Source organism: Platalea leucorodia (genome assembly GCF_965183815.1).
Source record: "Platalea leucorodia genome assembly, chromosome: 2".
In the NCBI taxonomy this organism is placed as follows: Eukaryota; Metazoa; Chordata; class Aves; order Pelecaniformes; family Threskiornithidae; genus Platalea; species Platalea leucorodia.
In genome coordinates, this window is record NC_138824.1 from 80,810,725 (window position 1) to 80,831,071 (window position 20,347).

The 20,347-nt window shown below is 40.1% G+C and overlaps 1 protein-coding gene across 1 annotated transcript in view; it reads right to left on the reverse strand.

Annotated features, from left to right (window-relative positions):
- The window catches only part of ARHGAP6 (Rho GTPase activating protein 6), a 166,996-nt gene that overhangs the window by 38,877 nt on the left and 107,772 nt on the right, over window positions 1–20,347 (reverse strand). The window contains exon 3 of the mRNA XM_082337824.1: window positions 3,946–4,017. Coding sequence (XP_082193950.1) covers window positions 3,946–4,017 — 72 coding nt within the window. The remainder of the gene's footprint in view (window positions 1–3,945; window positions 4,018–20,347) is intronic.

Below are 20,347 nucleotides of genomic sequence, written 5' to 3' on the forward strand. Positions count from 1 at the left end.
GGAACTGCCCACACACGAAGACACAACGCTGCCTGCGTGCGCTCCAAGTTGCACAAGGCTCACGCCTCATGTGCCCTGCAGCACGGTCTCCATCGTGCACCCCTGGTGATCAGCACAGTGACCTTTTTCCCCACCTCTGTGGCTTCCTGTGCCAGGCACATCTCAGTGATCTTTGGCTGCAACCCACGCGTGGGATCACACGGTGCCGTGTGATTGTCAGGATTAACCTTCAGGAGCCTATCTATCCAAAAAAAGACTTTTCAGGTAGCATATATTCCATATATTCAAGACCTAACAACATAGCCCCTTCAGCTGTTACTTGTCCTGGTATGTGGGGTCTCCCAGGCTGGGATATAGGAAACTCAAAATGTTTGGAATTATGTACTCTTCAAACTGCAACTGTGCTTACAAAAGTGACGCTGAAGGTATGGAAATGCTGTTTGCATGAAGGCAGATAGAACTCATCTGTATAAAGTGTTCTGGAAATTGGCTTCCCTGCTTCCCCTATGACGTCCTGTGGCCTGGTCTTGCCGTTTCCTTCTCACAGTGGTGCAGCTGGACTAGTTACCAAAAAAACAAAACAAAACAAAACAAAACAAAAAAAACCAAACCAAACCAAACAAACACCACAAAAACCCAAAAAGAAACAGAAGGAAGGCATTCCTTTTGGGCACGAGGACTACGGACCTGCCCGGATGGGTAAGTAAGTGCTCTCAGCCCTTTGTGTGAGCACACCCACGCCCACAGTGCAGAGTGTTTGTTTTGGACTGGTTGCCCAGTAATGGAAGATACTCTCTTTACAAAATAAACGGTAGATATGCTCGTTAGAAAAACACAATGGAACAGACCAGCATAATGCTTCCAGCTTGCTGTGACACAACATGCTGAGGGAGGTTAACTCTGACTTTAGGTGACACAAAGACCACTGTTCAGGGAAGGTGGTGGGGCTTGGCCACGATGTGAGCATGGCAGGCTCATCCTTACAGAGACCAGCAGCATGAGACCTTACATTTTTCCTTCCAGAGCCAGCTCATCACCTGAAAGCTGGGCGAAGCTGTCCCTCCTAACTCCTGAGGTTGAGGGAGGTGCTGGTGCTTGCTGCTTCCCACAGGAAAACAGCCTATGCCAGGCTAACGGCCCTCATAGCACAATCCAGCACCTTCCTGGTTGCTCATCCCCTCTGCTGTCATGGATTAAGAGTCTGCTCAGTGAGTGTCTGTGGAACAGATGATCTTTAATAACTCAGTAGGGCAGAGAAGAGTACACCAGAAACAACCATGGACAGAAACCCCGAGAAGTAGGGCGCCATATGCTGCTATCTGGGCTCTTTTTGCCTAATATTTGCTGCTGGCAACAAATACGAGCCAACATGGCTTTCTTTTCACTCCGCTAACACAACTTGCTTCAGAACCTGACTTCTTCCAATTTCCTGGCCCTCTGTACCCTTACTGACTAACCCGACACCCCTGCCAATACAGACATCCTGAAGGAAGGAGAGAAATATAGATACTGCTGTTTGAGTAGTGCTGGGGTATTTTCACCTCAGGGGGTGCTCCTATAATATTTTATACATGGAGAAAGCATATAAAACATCTCTATAAATGAGAATAAGGCAGTGGAAGATGGGAGAAAGAGGATAAAAGCAGAGGGGTACATGTTTGAAATGCCTGAAGTTAAAGGCGGGGGGTTGGAATTAAGAGAATCAGCAGGGTGATTTTTAAAAATGCTTGGGTATAGTTAACCAGAAGATATGAGCAATGCTGAAAAACAGGAAGTAGATAAATATATACAAGGATGAATAAGTACAAAGTGCTGACCTTTGCTGTGGGCAACTATTGAGCCCTAAACAGGCAAAGCACACTCAGAAAATCCATCTGAATGAAAACAGAAAGTATATCCCAAAAGTTATTAACAGAATGGAGTATATATGCTATCATGCAAGGTATAAACACACACAAAAAAAACCCCACCAACCCTGAACAGAAATGTAACAGCAGAAAATAATATTATCTGCAAATGCTCAACCAGTATGCTTGTGTAATTATCAGAAACAGAGGTCAGCTGAAATAAAACGAGGCTATAAGGAAATCACAAAAGAGTACAGAGCAATGTAAGAAGAAATACTGTTTGAAAAATCTTTGACAACAGAGAACTTAGAGAAATAAAGAGCAACTCCGGGATAAGCATTTGTATGCATCACCAAAGGAAGCTATCACATCTCAAGGCATGGCACCAAAGAGGCATTGGAGGAGTCATGGAAGTGCAATTGCAAAGATCCACCATGTTTGGGTGACACAACAAAATTCGGTCTTCGGTGAATTATCAAATCAATTTATTATTGCTAAAAATCTGCTACTGCAATGCAAAATGTGAGAATAAAAAGATAAAATGTATTTAAACTTTCAAAAGAGCTTCTAAACAGAAACTTTCTAAGGAGACTACTGAAGTCATGCTACCCATATGGGGGAAAGATAAAAGCTCTCAGTGGATCAAAAATTTGTGAGAGACAGAACATTAAAAAAGAAGAAAGTAGTAAGCGGTTAGCCATTTCCAATGCAGAAGAGCACCCCACAGACTGCTACGAAGATCAGTATCTGGCAAATACACTGAAAAGCAGGGAAGGTTTTGCACAGAACTACGTTGCTTTGCACTTTTAACTGCATGGAGAACTATGGGAAAAAAACCTAAGGAAACTAAGCAACATAATGACTAATTAATTACACTACAGCTAAATGTAATGCATTAAGAGGAGCAGTGCAAGATAGATTTTTCCCCAAAGGTGGCTATAAAATCATTAAACCTCTTCCTCACAGACTCATTCTGCATGTGGGCTCAGTCCTACATCAAGTAATTCTCATAACAAATGAAAGATTTGTTACTCACAACCCAACATGGGAAGCAACTGGATTTATCCAAACAAATGTGTCAGGGGACTTTTGGTTTTAGAAGGATTAATGCAAATATTTTCCATAGCCATTTTTAAACCAAGAAAACAATAATCACATACATGAAGTCACCAAACAAACAAAAATTAAAAGGAAAGCATTTTCTTCCTGACAAATATTTAAAGTAACTTTGAAGTGGGAATGTTCATTTTTTCAACGGAATTTCAAAGTTCCATCCTTCTACCAAACTAGATTATAGGGAATAACATCAGAGTAACCAAATCACTTCTCTTGTTATAAATGAGTGCTTATGTGTGTGTTTGTGAAACTGGGGTGTTAATACTGAGTTTTACTACAACTTTTCCAGAACAACTTTTCCAGGAGGGCACACAAAATAAGATGCACAATTACCCACATACAGAAAACTGCAATTTCAGAGACACTTTTCAGGTTTCAATGTCTAGATTTAGCTCAAATGGCTGCAAATTACAGGTCAAATCCAGTGGATTAGGACCCAGCCCATAAAGCTGATTAGTGTCCAAACAAAAGAGTCTAACTGTATCTGTAAATCCATGTCACATGGAGTCTGTTAAAACCCAACTGATCAGTAGCACTGAAGCATTTATATGTTTTAAACAACAGCTATTTTCCTAGGGCTAAAAGAAGAAAAGCAAACCAACTGACTTGCTTGGGCAGGGCTGGCTTCACATGCTTTGCAAACTGAAAGAGAGCGCAAATGCAGGTAAACAACTGCATCATGTTATCCAGACCGCACTCTGCACGGGATGGTGAAAATGGGGAGGAAGAATAAGGATGAAAAGATGCAGTCCTTTAACTCCTCCTTTTCTCCCAGAAGATAAACTTTCAGTTGAAGAGATTTGGGTTATACTAATGACAAATAGAAATGATAAGACATATTTTTCAACTTGGAAATAAACACCTAGGCAGTACATCAGCTCAGTAACGTTCTCCTATTCCAGAAAGTATATATTTAAGACTAAAGAAATCTCATATGCAAAATTAAGACCCAAACAGTAAATATCTACTCATTTTGTTTTACCTTTGTCTCTGTTCTTCTCCTTTCCTAATGAGTCCAGTTTCTTTCTTAATGATTTCTTCCTCTTTTGTCCATCTGTAAGAGGAAAAAAGAACAAAAAAAAAAAAGGAAGTGAAGTAAAAGAATGCTGAACAAACTGCTGCACAAGCTGTAGGAACACGGAGTGAGATGGCCATGGCACTTGGAGTCAGGAAGGGTGTGGGGTACATTTCACAAAGGCTAGGGACTGTCACAGTCCTTCAGCCCTAAGGAGCGCTGCTTTCTTCACCCAAATGCCAAGGTTGCACTGGGGAACCAAAATGTATCCCACTGCATGCTTCTGTGCATATCTAGAAGACTTAACAATGGAGATTTTTTGCTGGATGCCCTTGACAGCAAGGTACCATAAACCTAAAGGTATTGGTTAGCCCTCACCCATGGTCACAAGAGTGTGATTCAGGTGTAGAGCTGAAGGCAGTATTTGAAGAGAGAGGATGACTAACCTCCAGGATAAATTCTGCATACCAGTCATACCAGTTGGGTGACAGCTGACCACCTTCACATGACCCATGTGATCTGAACTCACACTGGGAGCTTGCAGTTTGGTACAGCATGCACAGATTGGTTCAAGTGGATTAGAGTCTCAGAGAAATTATTGTTCTGACACCCAAGAATCGGGTGTTCTATCATCCAAGTTTTCACTAAGGTATTAAGGACCAAAGATTTTCAGCAACAGTGTAGGCAGGTTCGTTCTTGAAACAATTATGTGAAAAGACTGGCTATCATAATTTCCTTCAGCAGCATCTTTTATAACGAAAAGTCAACAAAAACGCATTTTATTTATGAGGTCTCAACAAATACCAGGGATTAAGACATGGGCCTGCTTTAACTTGTACCTTTTGAATTTTTTAAGTCCCAAAGCAATACAAAAGGTCTAACACAGGGACTAATACCAACGCTAACATAGGCACCACTCTAACTACAGGTCAATAAACACGTACCTTTGCCTTACCGGTTTTGTAACATGGCAAAAACTCAAAAATGAACACACCGTATCTGCGTTTCACTTTTATGGTAAGACTGTCACCAAATAAATTGCCTCAACACGTTTTTCTAGTTATGTAAGCCAGTGTCTTAAGCAGTCTTTTACAGCAAGGAGCATACCACAGAGGAGTGCAGTGGATCTCTGGATGAACTCTCATCTTTGCAATTTGAGGCCACAAGAGAACACAAGCCATTTTCTCATAGTTTTCCCTCAACTCATGGTGCAAGCCATGCCCAGAACATTACTCAACAGACAATTGGACAAATTCTGACTTTTTCATAGCCAGTTAATATCCTTTTACTTTAAAATTAACATTTCTTTTTACCTTACGTAACTGTGGCTTGATCAACTCCACTTGCATACTTGCGCTCTGCATTTATTTACAGCATATTTGTTCCCAGCACTCACTTAACTATGATACTCAGTTCCTGTCTCTTGAGGTAGATTGTCATTCGCTGGTTATGTTAATTCCCTTTTTCCGCACCTGCTCCGGTGAGAATTAATCTCATTGAAATCAGGCTGACTAGAATGGATAAGGTATTCCGGATAAGAGTTCAGCAATATAATGGTGGTAATTCATTGCCTGATACGGTCTATGATTAGATTTTCCTCTTTTGTAGCCACATGACAGGTTCATAACTCAAAGTCATACTTTGATTGATTAATACGCCCAGTCTTTTCACACCTTCTGACATTTCCAGTAGATAAGACCAAATTTATTACAGAAATTCTTCTTTCACCTCTTGGCAATATGAATAGTCAGTAGCCTGCTTACATAGACCTGACAGTACTGCTTGTTTTTATAAGGTTCCCTACTACCATTATGTTCTGGTTTTATATATATAAAATTACTTTCAAATTATTTTTCATGTTATAAATTCAAATTACTGCTTCACAGTAGCCTTCTGATAAATGACTTATATTTCTTTGGAGTCTTAGAGCCTCTATTCTCCAAAGACCCATTTATTGATATTCTGACATTCCACTGAAGTCTACTGAGAGGTAAAAATGAGAACGAAAGTCAAAAATGGATGTAAAAATACTGTGGTTTGCTATTATAATTACACAACGGCAACTTCTGGAGTGGTTTAGTGCTGCATAGTCAAATACAACAGAAATAGGGAAAAAATGAAAACAGTGAACACAGGAACAAATGGCACTCATCCACATGGAAAACAGGTTAACGACTTCTAGGGCCAAACTATCAATGCTTTCTCATGAACCTTGTTCTTAATGGGTGATTCTTTCAACTCCAACAGTGAAGTAATTCCTCAGTAAATGACAGGCTGAGACAACATTTGCGCATTTGTCTCTGCAAACCTTGAATTTTGGATACAAGTGATGCTCAGGCCCAGAGGAATGTAAGAAGGAGGAAGCAGTTCTGGAGGTGGACGAATGAGAAAATACAGAAAAGAGTCCACTCTGTGCACTCCTGAGCAAAGAAAGAGATCGCAGAGCCATAGAGGAGAGACACTTACCTTGGGCAAATGGGTGCAGTTCCACTGAAGGCAGTGGAGCTACAACCATTTACATTTACAGTTTACCCCATGGCAGGAGAGCAAGAATTACACATGAAAACAATAGAGAGGAATCTCAGTGAAAAGCTAAAGCTTAGGAGATCTGCCAGGAGGTCAGTTCCAGTTCTCCTCCTTCCCCAGAAAAAGACGTGACTAATTACAATCTATATTCTGTAAAAATAAATACATTTTGAAATGATTGTTGATTTAGGTCACATCAGACATGAGCACTGCTAAAATATTCATAACGTGCTTAAGGACTTGTGCAACTCTAGCAGTTTTACATCTTAAATGAACACAACTCATAATAATAATGCTTAGTACTTATTATCTGCAGTGTGTTTTGAGAATATAATTAATATCTAAAGCATTCTTGGGAAACAGGCAAAGCATTATTACCCGTACATAATACCTACTGTACATTTTAAAATTAATTAGGAAATATTTATGCAAAATAGTATTATATCAGCCCAAAGTGCTATTAAATACGGCCTGCTAGTCCCATTTGTGCTTTGGAAATGTTTAAACCACAAAATGATAAATGCTGTTGGACTTTGATCCAGCCTTTTATGTATACAATTATCACTTAATATCTTCTTTTTGTAGATCAACAATGAACTGCTCCTCCAACAGATTCCACTCAAAAATATCAGCAAGACAAGAGAAGTACTCAAAAGACAACTGTCAAAGTGACGGAAGCTGCATTTTTTTTCCTTATTAACCCATTCTGCTTTTTCTGAAGAACATCTGCCCAGGCAGCTGTGCAGATCAGTTGTTTCAGAAATGAACTTGGTTTGTTCAATGCTTATTAATTTATGTGTTTGCTGCATTTTTCACTGCAATGCATACGTCACTCTCTGGGCATCTATATATTAAGACTAGCATGATGAATATTTAAAAGAGCAAGAGTCTAGAATCAAACTCCTGAGTGCATATTAAATTGTTACATGACCTGTTTTTCCAAAGTGGTGAGCACTTCCATGTTCAGTTAATGCCAAAAAGACTTTTCTATTTGAAAAATTAGTCATCTTACTAGGACTCTGTCAATGAACAAAGCCTGCAGAATACAAAAGTATTTGCACTGATACACCCATTTTGGACAAGAATTGAGGAGTTTGACTTCCGAGATTATTATTTTTGAAGTTTTGGTTTAAGGTTGAAATTCATCTACAGTGTCATCACTAACACCATTTAACTAGGAGTTACACTCTCAAATCCCAGATTTTATATAGCCCATTTCAGGGCCTAAGCTTCACTCTAAGTGAGACCAGGGTTCTACAAACTAGGTAATAAGAAGCCATTTTCACTCTGAGGATACACAAATTTCAGCTCTAGAAGTTAAAAAAAGGAAAGAAAGAGAACTTTGTATTTTTTTTATATGACAGATTGCTCTGTTGCTTTGCACAAGACCACCTACCAACACCACATACGATTCAAAGAGAGAGTGCAGGCCCAATACTGTTACTATTATTTACTTACAGTACTACTTTACTCATCCTAAAGTTATGGAAATCAACACGTCTATTTGGTAGGTACAGGTGTTGCTCAGCATAAGCAAAAGCATCACAAATGAGGTATAGGGAATTTGTTCAAGCAGATACAGTTAGTGGCACACCTGGAGTTAACACTCAGGAGCTCTTGGCCACCAGTTTCATAATGTATCACTTAATAGCCACTATACTGTGAAGCCCTAATCAATTTTTTTTTTTCATAATTAATATATGTAGCAAAAAGTACAACAGCACCTGAGCTTTCTAAGTAATTTTTATGACACTAATTATTATAGTATTGGATTTCAGATGATGGAAAGTACCCTGGCAATAAGCTTAAAGTGAACCTGTAACAAAAATATGATTCTTCAGCACCTTCTTTCCTTATCCATGGACTTATGGATTATCTATACGAATGGATGTTCCTTTTATGTTACTTACATGCAAGGACACTCTTTTTTTGTTGATCAAAAACATAATTCATAAACTCATGTAGAGAATTTAAAGTAATTTAACTCAGTGGGTTTTTGACAAAAGAGACCTGTTGCTTACGGGGTTACTGAGTAAAGAGAACTCCCCTCCCCATATATTGGCAACTTCCCTTGCTTACAAGAATTGTCTGTCTTGTCCATTTAGGGAAGAAAATTTGTCATGTTCTACAATTAAGGGTTATTTTCACACAATATAAAGACAGAAGTTATGCGAGAGATGAATATCATACCCATAGCTCATTTATCAAAACAGAAATGGGTGAAAAAGTTGATACTGTGAGATTTCTAAAATACTTTTTCATAGTAGTTATATTCATGGCTATTTTCCCTTTATAGGCATTAGTAATTGGATCTAATTGCATTTAAAGAAAAAAAAAAAAAAAAAAAGAATGTATTTTCCAAAAGTGTAATCCATTCTGTCTTGAAAATTACCACCAATGGCACCACAAAGCACTAAGTTTGACCTCTCTGGAGGACTTCTCAGCTCACTTCACTCATCGAGAGCGACTCATTTCCCAAGTGCCAGCCTCCCGCACTCAGCTTGCGAGCCGAACGTCAAGCTACAGTCTCTCTTGCCTGTGCGGTACTGCAAGCAAGAGAGACCCCGCAATCAGAAAAACCTGCTGAATCCTGTTGACAGAGCACAACAAAGACGAGACCGCGCTTCGTTCACTGGCAGTTGCTCTGTGTTTGTGGTTGCAATCGCTTCTTCAGGTCACTATACAAAGCAAATCTGCTGCTGAATGGACACTTGGAGCTGCTCTGCTGAAGAAGAGGGTGCTGGTTTTACTTAGCTATTTCTGCGACTATAAATGTCCATCTTGAAATATTTATTTAGATTAACTTGTTGTTGAAATGCCCTGTCCCCGCACGGTAACTTCCAAAGCGCCGCCAGCTGCAGCACAGATGGAAGGTAAACAAGCAGTTTCAATGAGAGAACCAGGAGCTACAGATTTTGGCACGTAAGGCGATATGAAAAGGGAAGGGCTGAGCCCACGCGTATTTCCCATTGCTCTCTCCCTTTAACCTGTCCTTGACAGTACACACACACATGGAGATCTCCCTCAGCGATGAAGATTATTACACTGCTTCAGAAGCCTTGGACTATCTCCCTGTTTCTCACAGTGCTTCTCCTTCTGGCCTACGTTGCTCTCTTTATTCCCCTTTGACTTAAATCAGCACTCCTTTGCGCTTGTCAGCCTGCAGCCGATGGAAGAAAAGCTGTATTTGTTCAAGTGCCTCCCACAGCTGCAGCCGTGACCAGGCAGCAGCCAGTTCACCCGTGCGCACCTCAGCCGCGGGAGCCGGGCCCAGGCTGCCCGCCACAGGCACCACAAACACCCCCGGAGGCAGCGTCCCTCTTCCCTGCTGCTTTCTCTGATGCAGCAAACAAGCTTCAGCATTCCCCTCTCCAGCAAGCTCCCGCTGAATGCGTACACGGCAGAAGAAACAGCATGAGAAGGGCAGAGCTGAAGTCAAAGCCTGTTCTTCAGGAGAGGGGCTGCAGCTTCCCCCGGGCTGCGCACAGGGGGGACCAGAGCCGGCGCACAGCAGCCCCCGGCGCAGGGGCGCTGCCTTGGCCCAAACCCAGGGCGACGGTGAGAAACCGGGTGAGGCGTGGGGAAAGCCGACCGCGCGGGAAGCGATGTTCTCTGCAATACGCAGCGTACACAATACCACCACTCGAGATAAGTGAAAACCCACAACCATCGACAAAAGTGTGCTTTTTATTCTCTTCCTCCTCATCCCACCAGACTCTGTGGTAATCTGCGGTGAGTGCATCTTCTGATACAGGCTTCAGTCCCTTTGGGCTAAGGCATTAGGACGAGAGGAAACGGCCTCAAGCTGCGCCAGGGGAGGTTTAGGTTAGACATTAGGAAAGACTTCTTCACCGAAAGGGTGGTCAGGCACTGGAACAGGCTGCCCAGGGAGGTGGTTGAGTCTCCATCCCTGGAGGTATTTAAAGAACAGATAGATACGGTGCTCGAGGACATGGTATAGTGATGGACTTGGCAGTGATAGGTTAACAGTTGGACTCGATGATCTTAAGGGTCTTTTCCAACCATGACAATTCTATGATTCTATGATTACTGATTGTTAAAATGAAACACAGGAGAATTACAAAGTCCGAATGTGCAGGTTTAAGTGATGCAGCTGCTGGAAGTTTAAATCCTGCGTTACACACGATCTCTTTACTGTGGAATAGTAAGAATTCGGTCATACTGGTACATGAATTAAATTATTTATCTAGGAAGTATTCATAAGTTGCCATGGAACCTGCCTAGCAGGCAAAACTGCTGGAAACCTCACCTGCTTCAAAAGAAAGCTGCATCCCTACAGGGACCTGAGTTTTATTAATCAAATAACACTTTACGATAACCTTTTGTGATTCTGATACAAAACAAAACAAAAAAAACAAAACAAAAACCCCAAAACCCTCCTCCATAATTTGCTTGCCAGGTATTAATAGACTTTTGAAGCTGCAACATCTATTCTGAAGGCAAAGGTGATATACCAGTTTACACCAGCTGAGCACATTATCAGTACACTGTCCTGTCTTTTAGGAAAACACATCTAAAAAGTGTAGTTCCAAACTAGAATCAAATCTGTTAGAGTGAAAAATGCACCATTTCTATTGAACCCTATACTCAAGGTCTATTTCTATCAGAAAGAGTCATGTCCCAGCTTGCTGAACAAAAAATGTTATGTGTTGGAAAATAGAAGGATACAGATACAGACTGTAACTGTAACGAGATAGGGACGAACTCCTCTTCACAAAAAAATAAAAAAAAAAAAAAAAAAAGCAGCTTACTTTGGACAATGCTCTAATTCAGACAGCAAATACTACTCAATTCCTGCGGATAGGGAATCCTAAGAAAACATGACATTTCAGCTCCACTTGCCTACACTTTCCCTAGCGTATATAAGGTTTTAAATAGTCTCCAAGTATATACATTGGAGGAAAATAACTACTTTGGTATTTTCAAATATGTTCTTCCATGATTCTCTGTCTTGAGGGAGTTGGGCTAACTGGTGGGCAAATGCAGGTGCAATGTACTCTAAGGGTGAGAGCCAAACTTCAGTACACAGGGGATACAGGATTCAGACAGGATTCAAGCTCTGGAGCGAGGTCGGGGCTGCAGAAGCCACAACCAGAGGGAGGGGGCTGTCAGCACAGCCCACCCCTGCGAGGAGAAGAGCTGGGCAGGAGCCGCCTTCCAGTCCTGCCCCAGGCCACCGCGCTCCCGCCGCGCAGGACGCTGCGGGTCTAACAGACCAGCGTGAGCGGAGCTGCACCAAAAGCAACCCTCAAGAGAATACAAAGAGGATGCCTGCCTTCAGTTTGTGCATGCTGTGTATAAATATCCTTAAAAGATCAGAATTTGTAATTATTTCAGAATTTTTCAAACCACAACACCAAAACCAAGAACAAAGTTCCCTATCTTTCCTTTTAATTTGATCTTTTTTTAAATGTATTCTTTAATCCTTTCACATTTGGACTCTTGACTAGAGATAATTGTGTTTGAAAAGCTGGAAAAAAAAAATCTTTCCAGCTATTTTGGCATTACTGTAGTGAAAAAAAAAATATAGTTTTACATAATTTAAATACTTTTTTACTTACCAATACAGTTAAAATGGCTGTATTACATGAACTCTGAGGAACAAGATATTAGTGAGTTCTACAGAGTAAATGAAAAAACAGAACAGTAAACTATAATTGTTTTGGAGCTTATTGGTATTTGCTAAACTTTAGCTGGACCTAAGGAAACCAACTCATTTTGACATGAAAACAAACAGTTGCTCAAACCTTTTTTTTATGCTAGGGTGAGGGAAACTGCTGCTGCTGCTGCCATATATAGAAGGGACGATGGAAATAACTTACTCAAACAAGCATGCAAAGCTACCTGGAAGCCTTTAGAGGATTACAAAGGAAGGGCCAAATGCCCTTGTATGCCCTTCTATGGCTGTCACTGGTGAGTAGCAAAAAGCAGCTACATCCCTGGAAAGGGAGAACGGATAAAGATGCAGGATGCCAGGTCTGACTTCCCTGAGCATAGTTGGAGTCAGATTCTCAACTAATACAAAGCTCTTCTTGCTTCAGTACCTACATTAGCTCAGGACTTGCTGTGTCATGAGAAGTTCCAAATCATAGCACTCTAATAAAATAAAATTGGAAAAAAACAAACAAACAAACAAACTAACAAACAGAGAGTGGGCCAAAGGGTAACTTGCTACACATTTTTCTCTGGGAAGGTCTTTTGCTGGAGCTCATGCCTTGTGTCAATATTGGAAGTAAAAAATGTCTCCAGGTATGCTGAAATTAGAGGGGACCACTCCTTCTATACTTCAGGGCAATATCTGCTACATTGAGACTGATGATAGGATTCATGAAACAGTAATGTGAAGTAGCACATGCAAGACAAAATATATATAGACACTCTATTTTTTCATGTTATCAGGGACTTTGCTGCTGCCCTTTTCTCTGTATGGAAGGCACTCAGAAACCATGATGACGGGCAGAAGTTTAAAAGCTTTGAGAAAGACTGAACAACATCTGCTGCTCGGAGTGTAAAATAGGTCAAAAACCATCCACACTACTACATCAAAACAATTACAGTAAAAGGAAATACTTTAGCTGTACTAAAAAACAAACAAACACCAAACAATAAAAACAAAAGAAAAAAAAACCCAAAACACCAAAAAACCAAACCCCAAACAAACAACAAGCAGGAGCCTTGATGCTGTAGTTTAAGATAGGAAAAATACAAGTAACAGCTCTGAAACTGCCTTCAGTCCACTGGGGGCAGGGAAAAATTGGCTGTATCCTGGCATCAGTTACCTCAATAAAAAGTCATTTTATAATATGGAGGGGGGAGAGTAGTACAATGCTGTTCTTAGTCAGTGACTCTTGTTTTGATACGAAGGAGAATTACCTTTAATCCGCACAGTCTAGGGTGGGCTAGGGCCACACCAGACATTAAATTGCTGGCATTTAGCTGGCATTGAACTTTTTGTGTATTGATAAGCTGGCTTGCACGCCTGTACTGGCAGGTGAAGCAGCAACCAAGTTTCTTTACATCTCCCTTAGAGGTTTTCCCCAGGTTGCTCTCGGCATGAGCACGAGTTGAGCTCTTCAAACGAAGAGGAAATTCACGCAATTCTCTGGAATTCAGGGCACCCGCTGGTGGTCACAGAGGTGGTTCAGGGCATCCAGGTCCTCACTGTCTTCTGACCATCGCTTTGTTGTTATGAACCCTTCATACAAGTCTTTCCTTGGACTCTCACATTAAAGAAGCAGCTATGCAAGAAAATAAAATGGCCTTCATAATTTGTTCCTTCCAGGACTAATTGAACTAGTTCACAACATTCCTGCTCAGAGCCTTGATGAAGAAATGAAATGAGAGAGGAGTCTTGAGTGCAAGGAAGCGAAATCACAGTGCAGAAGGTCTCTCACTGGACAGGTTGGTGGCCCCAATAAATGAGATGCTATCCCTTTGAAAAATGACCAATGGATCTTCTTTGTAATAATGTTTCATTGCAATAATTATCTGTCCTCTGTATCGTCAATCATCTAGTTTACATATTTTTTTATTAATAAACAGGAACAGGTGTTGAAAATGTAAACCACAGATAAAAGGCATGATGAGCTCCGCAGAAAACACTTGGGTCGACTTTTTGCACAAAAATAGAGTCACATAGACATTCATCTAATCTATTTTTAAAAACCTTCAGCAGGAGATTAGGTCTCCATTAAATCTCAAGGTAGCCTTTTCAGTGTAAAAGCCTAATACAAAGATAGATAGATAGATATATAGATAGATATATATATATATATATATATATATAGTACTGCAGCTCTGATAAAATAAATCTATCTGTAGTCACCTTATCTTTCCTAATCAGTATTTAGAGGCATACCTTACACTTCTGGCACCAACCACAACAACTCCACTGAAACCATGACTTTGAAGAGACTTTAGAAACTAACTCTTCTACCTAAGGCAAGAAGAAATCCTCATGAGAAAGACTTCCCTAATGCACTATTGAAAGGAGCAATACACATAACAGAAATAAATCTGATTTTCAACTGAGATCTTTAAAAGATGTATACTAGAAGAATACATGTTAAAGCAAAGCTCTGCTAAAGGCAAGTAGAACATGGAAATTAGTAGGCTGCAATGTCAGTATTCTTAATAAAGGTTCAAAAGCTTCTCACATGGGATATATTTATTGGTATTTATTCTTTGGCTTTGAATTGTAATAAAGCACAAAATCTTAAGTCACTATAGAACCACCACACACTTAACGTACATTTTTTGCAAAGCACAGGACAGCCTAGTTGAGTGTTCAAAAACAAAGGGCCGGTACTACATCAAGTACTGTAGAGAGATTTGGCAGAACACAATTAAGAATCCCTCTGTTACACTAGTGTTCTCACAAAGATTTAGAAAACAAGCAAAAAGAATCAAATCCACCTAATTTTGCAAAACAGTGTTTTAGAGGCTCTGTATGTACATTTTGCTTCCTAACACTGGCTCGCTCAGGCTGTGTATCTCAACTTTTCAATTCAGCCAATGGTCATGAGCAACATTTTAAAATGGAAGCTGAGATTTCCACATGGCACACTAATACAGACAAAATACTGAATGTATATATACGTACTTATAGTCAATCGCTATTCCAAGTGTACTGTTAAGGAAATTACATTAGATAGGATTTTTTTTTATGTCTCAGAAGTAATTTCTAAGCTCAGTGGGACTTCGCATCAAATGTATGCATGCAGCAGCCTCTGGATCTGGATTTATAAGAGCAGTATCCAAAACCCACAGCAGTCAACATCTAAATAGCAGCTGCCCTAATAATGAAGACTTCTGGTCACAATTTCATCTCCAGTAACTGTGTCTCATGACATTTGTATATGGAAATGTGGATTGCAGTATTTCCCTATTTATCTTTGGAGTTTCAGCAAGATCTCTTCCCTTCATTGTGATACCCACTGAAAGACTCCTGCACAATGAGCTCCACAGCAAAGTGTTCCTTCAGCATCCATCCCTGTCCCCATTCCCTTCCTCCGCCTTCACAAAACACACCTACACAACAGATAGATTCTCGGAAGTTACACAAATCTTTCTTTTAAAGGTGTTGCATTATACACTAATTTTTCCATGTTCACATTAATGCTGCCATTGATTTCACCAAGAAGTCTAGCATCTTCTACTTCTGTTCTGTATTCATATAGCACTAGACAAAATGCATGCTGCTTCCTGATCAAAGTTCCTAGTTATTTACCAAAATACAAACTAATTATTAAAAAGACAAACTTTTTTTGTTTGTAGTGAGGTTTGTAGTAAGTAAAAACATTTGCGTTTAAAACTATTAGCTTGTCTCTAACTGACGGAGTAGACATGCTAAATGAAGCTTTCCTGATGTAAACAGGTATGTAAAACCTGCTATGTGACACAAGAAAATCTTGGAAATCAATTTGCTGAGCATTACATAGAGTCTTTTATAAAAAACCTGCCTCATAGCAAAATTTTAAAAAGGAACAGATCACTAAAAACTTAAGAAAGTTTTGAAGATAATAAATTATTTCCCCTGTTCTACCGTTAGAAATATTATGTTCTTGCAAGCTTCATCTGTTTCCATTTTGTTCTTGTCTCAATGGTGGCAAAAAGTCAAATTTGAAAAAAAATCACAACAAGAAATTTCTGCAAATTTCCTTATTGGAAGAAAAAAAATTAATTTTTTTTTTTTTGGGGGGGGTTGCTTATCTCCCTGCCTGGAAAAGCTTCTGTCACCTTCACTTTGACAAACTCCTGTGTAGCAGAGTGCAAGGCTGCGTGCTCTTACAACCTCCACCCTGCAGCAGCTGGGACTTCTCCTAGCTTAAAACATTAAGTCAATTTAATTTATTTTTTCCAGACTGAGACGTATTGTTTTTATTTTCCCAGGAGAGAAAAAAAAAAAAAAAAACCCAAAAAAAAACCTCAGAAAAATGCATGTTTCGATTGTGGTGAGGGGGAAGCTTCCATTTAAAAATCAGCAAGATACAGTTTTCATCTCTGACCAAGTCTGACACAGCAAACCTGATACAATATATCCAAGATTTACTAATGTAGCGTAAAGGAGCAGAATTCAGCTCACAGTCTTGCTTGTCTTTAATGTAATCTTCATGAACACTGCTATATTGAAAGAAAATCCATGGACTCACAGGATCATATTAGAGACAGTATTTATATGAGAAGAATTGGCAGAGGTTGGCATTAAGAGGGGTAGTAATAAGCCTCTTTACTTAAAAGACATGCTGATGCCAACTCAAAAGTATCCAGTCTGTAATCCCATAGCTCCACAAAGCATAGGCTACCGTTTACTTAGATGCTTTCCACTGTTACAACAGCCTATAAAGTATATAACATGGTCAGTGATTAAAAGCAATGAGAAGTTTGGAGCCCTCACAAAAATGCAAGTCCAGATAAAAATCATAGTCACTCTCAGTGTTAAGGAAAATGGATAATGAAATACAATGACAAGTAATGTACGCAAAAAAACATCCAAAAAACTACTCCCTGCGAAAATAAACAAGAAGCAGAGAATGCCTAACTCTGAATTCCCATTTTTATTCAGAGCTTAACTGGAACGTATTGGGGGCAAAGTGCACTAACGAACAATAAAAATTCAGAAAGCCCAACTATGTATGTTGTCTTTCATTTCAGAGATGGGGTTGTCTTGGTGCTCAGTCTGTGATCAATCACACACTTATCCAGCCCTGCCCCTTCAAATTCACCTTTCTAAAGCAAGTCGTACAGGAGCTTAACACTCCCTTCATGTAAGCAGATGCACAGCGTCACACACCTGGTGGAACTGGCTACAAAACGGGCATGCAAAAATGTACAACAGCACATCTTCAAGCAGCATAAGCAATATCTTCCCTTAAATGACTGGGACTGCATCTAGGTTTCTAAACCCAAACTTAGATCATATTCATTACAACTAATCGAATGAACTGAAAACTAGATTTGGCAGTAAAATCAAGGATTACCTTCTCTCTCCCCAAATGTCCCAGTAAGTCTAAAAAAAAAAAAAAAAAAAATCAATTCCCTCAGAAAGTGGAACACTTTCTGCAATTACTGAAACTACAGTGTATCACCTAGTTGCTGTTAACGATAAGAAATTGTGTGGATATACATTCTTGTCATAGGTGGCATCAACAGAGTCAACAGTCATCTTAGCAAAGGCAGTTAATCTCTTAGACATGAGTAGCAACACAGCTGTTTTCTGGCGCTTGTTCAGAAAATCCCCCAGGTCCGTCTATAACTTTTCAAAGAAATTCAATGGAAGAATATCATATACACTTTTGAGTAGTCAACAGCACTTCCTTAATTTTTTTCCCAGACCCAACTTCAGACATCAGCTCTTCTCCTTCACCAAGAAGCCCATCTGTATTTGGCTACAGAAGAGGCAAGAGGAAGAAGGATGGAAACTCCCTGGAGGAAATTCCTAGCCCACAAGACTTAGCCCACAAGACTTCTACATGCTTAAGTCCTCTGCTAGCCACAACCCTTCCCCAGAGTTTGGGGGATTACGCTTGGTGTGATAACAGCACGAGTTTTCTATTTTGCTGCGCAGACGCATACATGACATGCTGCTTTTGCATCCCAGGACAATGCAGGCAGCTGGATTGTTATTGCAGTAATAACGCAATTTACCTGATTATACCAAGATGCTTACTGTGCATCAATGTTGCCTGTGCAGCTAGAGCATAAGAGAGTATTACCAGTGAGAAATATAACTGAGCGACTTCTGTAAGAGATTTATTCATGTGAAAACATCAAATGTTTTCTTATTGATTATTCTTTGTTGACACTATGAAGAAAACACGTCCCGCTTGTGCTGTCACAAGGGACAAAGCAATGACAAATAAGAAAATCCGTAAAACACAAAACATTGTTGATATATGCGGATTTGAACGGGGCCATTTCTATACAAAGAGGTAGATCAGAAGTCAAAAACTTGCTGTCAAGAAGATCAGAAGCATATCATTTCTATCTGAGTTACTAGAGACATTGGCCAAATTTCTGCTTGTCATTGTACAGGTAAACAAATGCACAGGAAAACATATATTGCTCCTATGCTTCTGGCACTACTGAGATCAACAAAAGTTCCTCAGGAGTGCGGTAGCAATCTGGAACATCAACATCAGCAGAGGTCAAAAATCAGATGAAAAGTCAGGACTTCACCCAACCTATAAGGAATAACAAAGATAGCTGGACTCAGCAGACAGTGGTTATCACACCATGTTAATGACAGCAGAGAGATCTCTTTCACAGAGGTGAGGGGGGGGCTGGCTCCGTGGCACGTGGCAGCCCCAGGACACACAGTGCTGTAGGGAACGGGGCCTGAAAGATGCACAGATCCTGACTGTTCTTCCTGCATCCACATCCCTGCATTGTCCTTCCCTTCCAACACATGAGCTTTCAAAGAAGAAATGAGAAATTAGTACATGAGAAATCCAGGCCCAGTAGTTCAATCTGTACAATTTTCTAGGTCAAAGAAAAAAGAAGCAAACAGACAGAATTACAAACTTCTAAATATCTGCCAAGCATCCAGTTTGGCCCCTACTTTCACCGAGATTCACTGCCATTTAGCATGAGACACTGTTTACTAGTCTTTTGTCAGCTTCCAGTCTGATGAACTTAATCACGTGCTAAATCACCTCTAAGCCAATGTCAGATAATACTTTTGAGGACTTCCATGGGATGCTCAAGGTTTCTATAACAATTCAGCTACAGCATGTCTACTTCTCTGAACACTGGTAGTACCTACATATTTTTCCCACTTCTCAGTAGATATTTCCCCAATTTTCACAACAACAAGAAGTCAGTGCTGGCGAGAACCTGAGCAGTCACAGTCTCTTCTTGAATAAAGAGAGGTGAAAACTGCAACTGTGACCCAACTCCCAAATCCTATTCAAGTCCGTACTGACAGGTTCACATCATATCTTAAAACCCAGCCAGATGCTTGAGGAGTTGAATTAGGGCTTGAGCCCTAATTCCTCATTTGCTCTAACTGGTAAAGCCCTGCAGTGCCTACCAGTGCTCCCAAACACAGGCTCAGTGAAGTGGTACAGGACTGTGAAAGAAAGGAGAGTTATAACCATGAGGTATTTAGGAAACTGCTCCAAACAAGCCTCATTCAATACCTCTTCTGCTCAAGAGCTACCTGGAGCCTATGAACAGAGGGGAAGAAAAGGAGCTCCTCTCCTGCTTTGATCCCGGTTTTACTTTGAAAAACCTACCTGACTTGAGTTACTACTTTTTTTGTGAAGACTTGGTGTAAAAGGCTCATGTTTTCTCACTACTTGCATACAAAGACACACACAATTGGAAAGCAACCAAGATGTATGCACATCTAAAGTGAATTTCATCACAGGGTTTTTTTATCCCATTATAAAGAGAAGATTGACTTCCTGGAAACTGAGAAAAACACAGTATATTCTAAACAGCAGCTGTAAAGAAGTTTCACCAGAATCATACTGTTGTGCCATTCAGAACATCAGGCAACAAATTAAAAATCTTTCACAGAGTAATTGCATTGGTAGAGAAACTGTAATGCTCTGCTCAGAAATGATAGCCTCTTGCAACTTAACACATTAACCTAGAGACAGCATAAACTATTCTTGCTATAGTTACTGGTGGCAGATGAGGGAGTGACATGGGAGCCGAGAAAGATGTTGATTACAGAATCTGAAAGACAGATATGAGGCAGAAAAACAAGAGAACAAGAAACAAACCTGAAGCATCTGTCATACATATAAAAATAACTCTTGATCAATTTGAATTAATTTAATTGCCTACTGCAGTGCATTTGTAGCATATTTCAAAT